Source organism: Eimeria acervulina, genomic scaffold (genome assembly GCF_000499425.1).
Source record: "Eimeria acervulina Houghton genomic scaffold, Eah_scaff561, whole genome shotgun sequence".
NCBI lineage: Eukaryota > Apicomplexa > Conoidasida > Eucoccidiorida > Eimeriidae > Eimeria > Eimeria acervulina.
In genome coordinates this window covers 5,682-16,769 of record NW_013549727.1, presented here as the reverse complement: position 1 = coordinate 16,769, position 11,088 = coordinate 5,682, and the positions used below count along the sequence as shown (strand labels likewise).

The 11,088-nt window shown below is 54.5% G+C and overlaps 1 protein-coding gene across 1 annotated transcript; it reads left to right on the top strand.

Moving 5' to 3' along the window:
• Positions 1–2,312: 2,312 nt before the first annotated feature.
• On the top strand, positions 2,313–10,668 carry EAH_00042850 (hypothetical protein, conserved; the record flags this gene model as incomplete). The annotated part of the gene is made up of 3 exons (XM_013395030.1): positions 2,313–3,933; positions 4,133–4,215; positions 4,417–10,668. The coding sequence occupies 3 exons, from the start codon at positions 2,313–2,315 to the stop codon at positions 10,666–10,668; spliced, it is 7,956 nt and encodes a 2,651-aa protein (XP_013250484.1).
• Between the last annotated feature and the right edge of the window lie 420 nt (positions 10,669–11,088).

Genomic DNA, 11,088 nt, shown 5'->3' with positions numbered 1-11,088 from the left:
ATATATATATATATATATATATATATATATGCATTATATACATATATATTGTGTACAGTATGCAATATATATATATATATATAGCCGTTGGTTTGCTCTTCTGGTTGTTGCTGCTGCTGCTGTTGTTGCTGCTGCTGCTGCTGTTGCTGTTATTGTAGCAGCTATTGCTGTTGTTCCTGCTACTGCTGTTTTTGTTTTATTGCTGTTGTTTGTTTATTGCTTTTTAGTGTTTGTTTGTCTTGCAAACAAATACTTTAATTAAGGAGCGCTGATATGTTTTTGTTTGTTGCTGCAAGCGTTGTTTTGTTTTTATTTATTTATCTAAATATAAATCTTTTTATTATTTTTTAAATTCTTGTCTATTTATTTTTCTTCTTTTTCTTTTTCGTTGTTTTATTTATGTTGTTTGTTTATGTTTGCTCTTGTTTTGTTTCTTGCTGCACATATTATATATATAATAGATATATTATATAGAATATAGATATGAATAAGATATATAATACGTATACTATGAATATTATATATACATATAATGTATTATATATATGCACATATATTATCTATGTATACAATACAGAATGCATATTTATATGTATATTTAAGACATTGTTTAGTGTATATATTTTAATTACATATTTCTTTTTCTTTTTTTGTATTTGTTTGCTGCAGGAGTTTGAAGGTTTATTTGTTAATACTTTCGCTCGTACAGAGTTGCTGCAAGCAAAAGAAAACAGCAAAGAAAGAGCATTTAAAGAGAAAGGAAGAGTAATAATAAATAAATATGCAGATCTAACAAAGATAGACCCAACAACAGAAGTAATAGAGAAAGTAGAAAGCGTGAAAATTGTTATAAATGAACAAATAAAGAAAGCTCTTAAAAATAATGAGAATATACAGCAGCTTGCATGCAAGACAGACACCTTAGCACAAACAGCAAAACAATTTCATAAAGATGCTGCTGCAGTTGAAAGAAAAACAAATAAACAAAAGATAGCTGTTTGCTTTACTTTGTTTCTTCTTTCTACTCTTGTTATTGTATATGCTGTTTACTCCTTTATGGATTTATTCGTTCTAAATAAATAAATAAATAAATAAATAAATAAAACAATAAATCAAGCAATTAAAAAGAAGCAGCTGCTAGCAAATGCAGCTTGTGTTATTTTCTTCTGTCTCTGTTGTTTTATATTTGTTCTTCTTTAATTTTTTCGTGGGTTTTATATCGTGCATTTAGGTGTATGTACACCTGCATGCATGCGTTGCATGCAGCAGTTTTTTTGTGTCGTTTTTGTTTTATTTTCTTTCTTTATGTCTTTCTATTTAAAAGAAGAGGTATTGCTAGTAAAGACAGCAAAAGCCTCTGAAGGCACGAGGAGGCTTCATAATAATATTATTATTTACTGTTATTGTTTGCTGAACGAAAACAATTAAACTGATATTTATAAACAGAAGGACGAGAGTTTTATTTATAGAAAAACGAAGAAAAGTATTTACTACGCATTAGAGGCAGCAGCAGCACAGGGTGCAAGTTTAGGAGCAGCTCTTCTTTATTTATTTAATATAAATATTAAAGGTATATTTGTTTTAATATAAAAAATTAATATATTTAAATATATTTATTTCGTTAGAATGTAAATTTTATATTATCTTCGTGAGAAAATATGAAGCAGGGGGCCTGCCTCTGAGGGCGTAGGCTTGCAGTAGTGTTTGTTATAGAAGAGGGACAGAATAAATAAATATGCAGCTAAATATAAACATAAATAAATTAAAATATTAATAAATTAAAATATTTATAGATATAAATAGTCAAAAATATATACTTATTCGGCAACAGCCATATTGAGGGCCCCCGCATGCAGCAACAGCAGCAGTGGCTGCTGCTGCTGCTGCTGCTGCTGCAGTTGTTTAAAACGACATTATGTGTTAATCTACCACATTATTTCTGCAGATAAAATATCTGCAGTGCTTGAGGGAAAAGGAGCCCCAAGGGCTCTGCTGCTGCTGCTGCTGCTGCTGCTGCTGCCGTGCCTAAGGCTCTAAGCAACGCAGCCAACAGTACAAGCAGCAACAGCAGCAGCTGCTGCTGCAGTATTAGTATCAGCAGCAGCAGCTGCTGCTGCTGCTGCGTATTGATCTATGCCCCCAGGGCTCCTCACCTTTGCCTAAGGCCCTCACAGGCCTCCCGCCTTAGCGCAGCTACTACAGCACCAGCAGCAGTAGCAGCACAGCAGCAGCAGCAAGAGCAGGAGCAGCAGCAGCAGCAGCAGTGCTTGCTTCTGCAGCAGCATGACCAGGCCGCTGGGCTATGTCTAAGGATGACTGCCTCTGCTGTAGGGGGCCCCCCAGGGGCCCCCTCCCCGCTAGGCACCCCCAGCCTACTTCCGGAAGATAAACAGCAGCAGCAGCAACAGCTGCTGCTGCTGCTGCAGCAGCAACAGCAACAGAGAGCAGCACAGAAGAGGTGTCCCGCAGGGAAAGTCGGCTGCGAATGTGCTGCTGTTGATGCAGCAATCGATGTGCTAACTGCAGCAAAAGTTGCTGCTGCTGTTGACGCGGAAGCAGGCGCAGCAGCAGCAGCAACAGCAGCAACAGCAGCAGATGTTGCAGCAGCCCGTCGATTGCTAGATCGTTTCGTATGGAGACGAGACTCCTGGGGCCGCTGCATTGCTGCTGTTGCTGCTGGTGCTGCGCTCCAGCGCTCTCAACTGCAGCAGCAGCAGAAGCTGCCTCTCCTGTTTGCCTGCAGCAGCCGCAGCAGCAGCAGCTCCTGCGCAGTAACAGCTGAGGCGAGCAGTTGGTGCGGGGCAGCGTCGGACGAGGCCAGGGCCTCAGCAGCAACAGCAACAGCAGCAGCAACAGCTGCAGCAGATAGTGCAGCAACAGCAGCAACAGCAGCACCCACCCAGGAGTTGCTGCTGGGGCGATGTATGTTTGCTGCAAGAACTTTGCTGCTGCAGGCACGGAAGGGCCTCCCGAGTCTGCAGCTGCCTGCGATTGCAAGCGATCCTGCTGCTGCTGCTGCTGCTGAAGGAGACAGTGCAGCAGCAGAAGCAGCAGCAGCAACCCTAGAGCCCCCGTCTCACAACAACTTAGAGTGCCCCTGTATAGACACCACACAGCAGCAGCTGCAGCAGCAGCTACTAGCAGCAGAGCCATTAGGGCCGCCGCTGCTGCTGCACCGCAGCTTGGCCACGCTAATTGAGGCTTGCTGGGCTTGCTGCAGCAGCAGCAACAGCAGCAGCAGCAGCGGCAGCACCTGCATACCGCCTGTTGCAGTTCTGGAGGATCTGTGTGCTGCTGCTGCAGCGCTGCTGCTGCTGCAGCTGCCCTCTCCCTCAACTGTACAGAGGGGGAGGCAGCAAAGCGTTATACGGAGATGCATGCGCTTAGTTACCTTGGGGCTGCAGCAGCGGCAGCAGCAGCAGCAGCAGCAAGGCGGAGAGGTCTTGCTGCTGCACGCGCACTTGCTGCAGCTGCTGCTGCTGCAGCAGCTCGTCGCAGCAGCATTCTGCCCAAACATTTGCTGCTCCCCTCTGCAGCGTCAGCGCCTTCTTGCTGCAGTGTTTGCAGAGGCTTCGCTCGTGCTGCAGCTGCTGAAGGATGGCCTTGCTGCAGTCACTGCTGCTGCTGCTGCTGCTGCTGCTGCTGCTGACACAGAAGCTCCGGGGGCTGCAGACAGCAGCAGCGAAACAGCCTCGTTGGCAGCAGAGCAGCAGCAGCAGCAGCAGCAATTATGTGAAGTGGTCCACCGTGTTTGGATTCGCTGCTGCTGCACCTGCTTGAGCGTAGGGAGCCGCTGCGCAGCAGCTGCAGCAACAGCAGCAGCAGCAGCAGCAGCGGGTGCAGACTCAGCTGCAGCAGATGCTGCTGCTGCATCGCCATCTAAAGATTGCGCACAGGCGAAACCAGAAGAGGTGCTCACCTCAGCAAGATACAGTAGGTTTTTGATTTGCTGCTGTTGCTGCTGCTGCTGCTGCTGCTGCTCTTGCTTCACTATTGCGGCTGCTGCAGCTTCAGCTGCTGCTGTGGCTTCTGCTGCTGCTGGGTATTACCTTGTGCTGCATGCTTGACGGGCTGCAGGACAGATGGGCCAGTGCTGCTGTTGCTGCTGCTGCTGCTGCTGCTGTTGCTGCAGATGAGGCTCTTATCGCCTTCTCCTCTGCTGTCGCTTCTGACGAGTTCGTGGACTTATTCAAACTCTTGCTGCTGCCCCTGCAGGTGAGCAGCACGAGCTGCAGCAGCAGCAGCAGAAACAGCAGCAACCGCAGCAGCGGAAACAGCAGCAGCAACAGCAGCAGCAGCAGCATGAGTAGCAGCAGAAAGAGCAGCATTGCGCTTCCTGCTTGTACCGGCAGGCTGCTTGATAGAGCTGTGTCTTGTATTCTTTTTGCTGCTGCGCTGTTGCTGTTGCTGTTGTAGGTGCGGGGGGGAGCAGCAGCGAGACGGCAGGCTGCTGCTGCTGCGCCTTTTGAGCAGCAGGACGAGGAAGAGGAGCAGCAGCAGCAGCAGCAACCTCTGCACGACAGCAGCAGCGCTGCTGCTAGATTTGCTGCTCTAACAGTAAGGGAGTTGCTGCGGCTGTGGGTGACGGGGCAAGCAGCAGCGCGTCATTTTGCTGCTTCTGCTGCAGCAGCAGGAACTGCTGCTGCTGCTTCCCGTGCTGCAGCAGCTCCGTTCTTGCTGCTGCCTGCCGCTGTTGCAGGAAGGCTTCGCTTTGTGCTGCAGTGTATGGCTGAGGCATATGCGCAGCACTTCGCTGCAGCTGCAGCTGCAGCAGCAGCAGCAGCAACGGAAGCAGCTCATCAAGGTCGGCAGCAGCAGCAATCGCGAGCTCTCAATCTTATACAGTGGCAGCGGCGGGTGGGCCCTGTGCTGCTGCTGCCGCTGCTGCTGCAGCACGCGGTGGTGCCGCTGCTGCAGCAGCAAGATAAAGACCTGCTCATACACCGCAGCACCTCCTGGAAGCCCTACGCCTATTTGCTGCTGGAGGCAGTTTCTCCCAAGCAGCAGCAGGAGCAGCAGCAGCAGCAACAGCAGCAGCAGCAGCAAGTGCTGCAGCAGGAACGAACCCAAAAGCGTTCCCAGCAACAGCAGCAACAGCAGCAGCAGCAACAGCAACAGCAGCAACAGCAACAGCAGCAGCAACAGCAGCAGCAGCAGCAGCAGTCTGTTGTGCCTCGTTTCTTCAGCGCATGCATCCTTCTTAGCTGCGCTTATATAACTGGCCGCAATCGCTTTGTTCGTGTTGCTGCTTTGAAGGGGCTGCTGCAGCTGCTGCAGCCTTTGCTGCAGCTGCTTGCTGCTGTGCAGAGGGAGTGTGGGGTGCTGCAGCACATGACGCAGCAGCAGCAGCGAGATTCCCCAGGAGGAGCAGCAGCAGCAGCAACAGCAGCACCAGCAGCAACAGCAAACGTGCAGCTGCAACGTGCAGTTTCTGTTGCAGGTGAAGGTCTTGCCTCGCTGCTGCAGCCTCGCGTCGAGGTGCTCCTGCAGTCTCTTGCTGCTGCTGCCTCCCTGGGTCGCCCGCAGTGTCTCTGCAGCAACAGCAGCGGGAGCAGCAGCAGCAGCAGCAGCGGCAGCAGCAGCAGCGGCAGCAGCAGCAGCGGCGGCAACGTGGATGTTTTTGTGTCTATAAGGCCTTTAGGCGACACTTTGCTGCTGCAGCTTGCTGCTGCTGTTGGAGTGCGTCCGCTGCTGCAGCTGCTGCTTCCGCAGCTGCAGCAGCTGCTGCACTCGCAAGGGGAATCGTTGCTGCAGCTGATGGATCCTGCTACTGCAGCAACAGCAGCAGAAGCAGCACGGCTGTTGGAGGCAGAAGGGGCCTTGTGGCTGCTGCTGCAGCTGTCGGGTAGCCCGCATGCAAAGCAATATACTCCGCCGTTGCTGCAAGAAGCAGCAGAGCAGCTGCTGCTGCTGCGGCAGCAGAAGCAGCGGCAGCAGCAGCAGCAGCAGCGGCGGCAGCAGCAGCAGCAGCAGGTGCCTTGCACCGCCTGCGGAGCTTCAGCAAGCGTTGCTGCTGCTTGGGCTGCCCGAGCGTCGTTTGCTGCTGCGCTTGTGGTGTCCCCTGCGCCTGCAGGGCCAGCAGCAGCAGCAGCAGCAGCAACACCAGCAGCAGCAGCGGCAACAGCGGCAGCCGAACACTTGTTTCGTCGGCTTGATCTTGTTGCAAGGTGGACAGCTGAGCTTGGAGAGGCCCTAGGTCTCAGCAGCTGCAGCAGCTGCTGCTGCAGCAACAGCAGCAGCGAAGAGAACCAACAGCAGCTGCAGCAGCAGCAGCAGCAGCAGTTGGGGATGGCGCTGTTTCGTCGTATGTCTGTCGCTGTGCTGCAGCTGCTGCTGTCTGCTGACGTGTATCTGCAGCGTCAAGTTGCTGCACTTGAGGCCGCGCGTGGCGATGCAGCCGCAGCAGCAACAGCAGCAGCAGCACTCCAAGCGCATGCGCCGCTGCTGCTGCTGCAGCTGCGAGGCCTCCCTCAGCTGTCTCCTGCTGCTGCTTGTCTTCCTACCGGCTGCTGCTCGCTCCCTTTGCTGCGGGCCTTTCTCTCAATTGTCTGTCACTTATTCAGGCTGCTGCAGCTGCTGCAGCAGCACCTGCAGCAGCCAGAAGCTGCTGCTGCAGCAGCAGCAGCAGCAGGTGGGGCGCCAAACCCCCTTCAAGTTGCTGCAGCAACAGAAGAACATCTCTACTCCTGCAGCAAATGGCTGCTGCAGCAAAACTTCCGTGGTCGCCTCATTGGAGGCAGCAAACCTGCTGCTGCTGCAGCAGCTTCAGCAGCAGCAGTTGCTGCTGCTTCTGCTGCTCCTGAGGTGTCTCGGCACCTCGCCCCACAGCATAAGGCGGTGGCCTTGCGCCAATTCCTCACGATCGCTGCTTTTTCGTGTTGCTTACCGCTCCAGCTGCAGCAGCAGCTGCAGCAGCAGCAGCAGCAGCAGCATGTGCAAGCTGGAGAGCAACAGCAACTGCAACAACAGCAGCAGCAACAGAAGCAGCAGCAGCAATTGCGGCCTCTGGATGCTCTGTCAGTTCGTGGGTTAGCTGCAGCACTGCAGAAGGAGACACCGACGCTGCAGCAGTTGTTGCTGCGTCTCGCTGAGCCTAGCAGCAGCAACAGCAGCAGCAGCCGCAGCAGCAGCAGCAGTGAAGTGTCTGCGTTAGTACTGGGTCTGCTGGAGGAGTGCAGCGCTGCTGTTTGTGCTGCAGCACCTTTAAACCCTCAAAGTATGCAGGCCTCACGGGATTTGCTGCTGCAGCTGCTGCTGCTGCTGTCTCCTCTGTGCAGCTGCCACCAACAGAAGCAGCGCAGCAAACAAGGAAGCAGCTCCCCTGCATCCAGTCGCAGCAGCAGCAGCAGCAGCATGGTAGAAGTCTGCAGCAGCAGCAGCAGCTGCAGCAGAGAGAGCAGAAGCTGCGGCTTGCTGCAGCTAAGTGTACATACCTGGCTGGCGCGTGTGCTGCTGCCGTTGCTGCGGTGTATCTCCACATCGCAGCAACACGCTGAGGAGGCGCTGTCGGCGCTGCTGCAGCTGCTGCTGCTGCTGCTGCAGCACGTGCTGGCGGGCGCTTCTCAAGTGCTGCCTGAGCAGACAGCTAGCGACCACCGCCGCAGCATTAAGAGGCCTCATGCTGCTGCTGCTGCTGCTGCTGCACCTGTGCTGACAAAGGGAGGCAGCAGCAGCCAGCGCGACAGCAGCAGTAGCAACTCGGCAGCCGCAGCAGCAGCAGCAGCAGCAATCGCAGCTACATATATAGGAGGAGAGGCAGACGTTGCTGCTGCAGTGGATCTGTTCTTGGCTGAGCAGCAGCTGCTGCTGCGTTCCATCTTTGAGTGTCTCTCCACCTGCTTTTCGCTGCCGCTGCCTAGTTTGGTGCTGCTGCAGCAGCAGCAGAGCCAGCTGCTGCTGCAGCAGCTGCTGCTGCTCACGCTACAGCACATTCTCCCTGCAACTGTTGCTATGCTCAAGAGGGAAGGGGGCGCAGCAGGTGCAGCTGCTGCACCTCCTTCGGCTGCAGCAGCAGCTGCAGCACCAGCAGCAGCTGCAGCACCAGCAGGAGGCGCTGCAGCAGAAGCACCGGCAGAAGCAGATGCAGCAGCAAATGCAGCAGCAGAGCACTGGCCGCACGCGCTGCTGCTGTCTGCCCTTCGTTTCCTTCTGAGTCTCGCAAAGGTGAGTCGCGGTGATTTGCTGCTAACAGATACCAGCAGCAGCAGCCAGCACTCTCTTGCTGCTGCATTCAGAATCCGGCGCCTGCTGCCGCAGCAGCAGCAGCAGCAACAGAAGCGTTTGCATTACCAGGGTCTCCGCAGCGCCAGCGCCGCTACAGCAGCAGCAGCAGCAGCAACACCAGCAGCAGCAGCAGCAGAGCCGAACATCGAGATAGAAGAGCTCCCCCCAATAGAGCAAGAAGCCCTGAAGGAGAAGACGCAGCAGGTGCTGCGCTCCTGTGCTGCTGAAGCTACGCGTTTGCTGCTGCAGCCCTGCGATTACTCGTTGCTGCTGCTGCTGCAGGTACACGCGGCGAGGCAGCTGGGCATCCGTGCTGCTGCTGCTGCTGTTGCAGCGGACGACTACAGCAGCAGCAGCACTGCAGCACCTGCTGCTGCTGCTTCTGCTGCTGTTGCCCAGCAGCCGGGAGTGAAGGAGGAGACAGCAGAAGCAGCAGCAGCAGCAGCAGCAGCACAACAAAAGGCGTCCCCGCAGCAGCTGCAGCACCAGCTGCAGCAGCTGCAGCAGCAACAACAGCAGCAGCTTCTCTCTAAAGCTCAGAGGAAGGCAACCTGTGCCGAGTTGCTGCTGCACTGGGCAGCAGCTCTGCTGTGGGGTGGTGCTGCTTGCTGCTGCAGCAGCCAGCTATCATCCTGCTGGGGACACACGCTGGCGGTGCGTGTTGCGCAACAGCAGCAGCAACAACAGCAGCAGCAGCAGCAGCAGCAGGAACAGGACGATGAGCAGCAGCGGGGCAGCACACGGGATGCTTTGCGTGCAGACAGCAGCGCCGATGGGCGCCATTCGGACGCTCAAGCTGCAGCAGCAGCAGCAGCAGCAGGTGTTGCTGCTGCTGTTGCGACGCAGCACAAAGCAGAGAAGCTTTGCTGGCAGCTGCTTGGCACACTGCTGCTTCCTGCTGCAGCAACATCGAGGGAGGCGGGACCTGCTGTGCTTGGCGCAGAGGACAGCTTGCTGCAGCTGACTGGTGTTGATACACCCGGACCCAGCAGCAGCAGCAACAGCAGCAGCAGCAGCAGCAGCAGCAGCGGTCTTCCTACTTGCAGCATGCTGCCTATTACTGCTGTCCCTTCTTTAGGGGTTTACACCTCTTGGCGTATTATCGCTGCCTTTCATTTGATGCTGGGTCTTTCTCTGTCTCCGGGAGCAACAGCAATTGCTGCTGCTTGCGGCTGCAGTAGCAGCAACAGCAGCAGCAGCAGCAGCAGCAGCAGCGGTCCAACTCCCGCTGCTGCTGCTTCCCGTGCAGCTCGCTCACCGGAAGCAGCGCTTGTTAAACGCGACAACAACAGCAGCAGCAGCAGCAACAGCAGCAGTAGAGGCAGCTGCTGCTGCTGCATGCAGCCGCTATGCAATTGCTGCAGCTCCATCTCGTGCTGCTGCCCCTGGGTGTGGGTATTTCGCGAATCAGCACAGCAGCAGCAGCAGCAGATAAGGAACTGGTGCTGCTGCTGTGCCGCTGTGCTATGGTATGCGCAGCTGCTAGTGAGGACAGCTGCTGCTTATCCTGCTGCTATTGGCTGTCTCTCCAGCAGCAGCAGCACTCGGGGTGTACATACACCTCTCGGTCCTTATTGGGTGAGCAGCAGCAGCAGCAGCAGCAACTGCAGCAGCTGCGCTGCGGCGCAGCAAGAAGGAGCTCCGCCTGCTGCTTTGCATGCGCCTCCTCTGCTGCTGCTGCACCCCTTTCAAGAGCTGCTGTGTGCTTCTGCTCTCGAGCAGCTGCCGGCTGTCCAGCAACAGCGGCAGCAGCAGCAGCAGCAGCAGCAGGGTTCTTCTCAGCAGCAACAGCAGCAGCAGCAAATGTCGCTGCAGCAGTCGCGTCAGCAGCAACTGCTGCTTCTCCAGGGGCTTCCTACAGCTGCGCTCCCTCCAGCTGTGCTCGCAGCAGAAGAAGCAGCGCAGCAGCTGCTGTTTGTCTGCACGGAGCAGCAGCGGCTGCTGCAGCAGCAGGGGCCCGTGCTGCTGGCGTTGCTGCAGACACGCAGGCCTGCTTCCAATTTGCTGCGGCTGGCTGCTGCTCTGCAGCAGCGAGAGTGGTTGGAGCAGCAGGCTGTTGAGAGGGACACAGCAGCAGCAGCAGCAGCGGCAGCAGCAGCAGGCATCCCCCCGCAGCAGCGCGTGCTGCTGCAGCTAGCAGCAGCGCAGCAAAAAGGAGATGTGCTGCACCTCATCGAGCTGCTGTCTCCTCCAACGCCTGTTGCTGCTGCTGTACCTTCTCCTTCTGGGGTTCGAGCGCCGCCTCGTTTGGTTGGCGCTGCAGCAGCAGCAGCAGAAGCAGCAGCAGCAGCAGCAGCAGCGGCTGCTGCTGCTGCTGCTTCAGGAGCAGCCGAAGCAGCACCAGAGCCAACGGGAAAGGTTAAGACCGGCAGCAGTTCCCTCTTTGGGGCAAATAGAAACAGAGCAAAGGCTGCAAGGCGCAGCGTTCGCCCGGGGGCCAGCTAGCTAGCTAGCTAGCTAACTAGCTAGCTGGCTGACTGCAGCTAGCCAGACGCTTCCAGCTAGCTGCGGCGGAAGAGCAGTTGCTACCCAGAGTCAGCTAGCTAGCTGGAGCTGCTTCTTGCGCTGGGCGGCGTCGTAGCTAGCTAGCTAGCTAGCTAGCTAGCTATCTAGTATAGCTAGCTAGCTAGCTATCGATCTAGTATAGCTAGCTCGATTCCGAGTCTAAGCATCCATATTTCCTACTTCTACTTTTCATTTTTAATTAGCTAGCTAGCTAGCTAGCTAGCGAGGGGAACTTTTGAATGATATGTTTGGTGAAGGTTAAGGGGAGCTGCCTGTACACCGCAGCAGCGAGAAGCAGCAGCGAGAGAATAAATAATTTTTATTTATTAGAAGAGGCACCACTAACAAGCAGCCAAACAA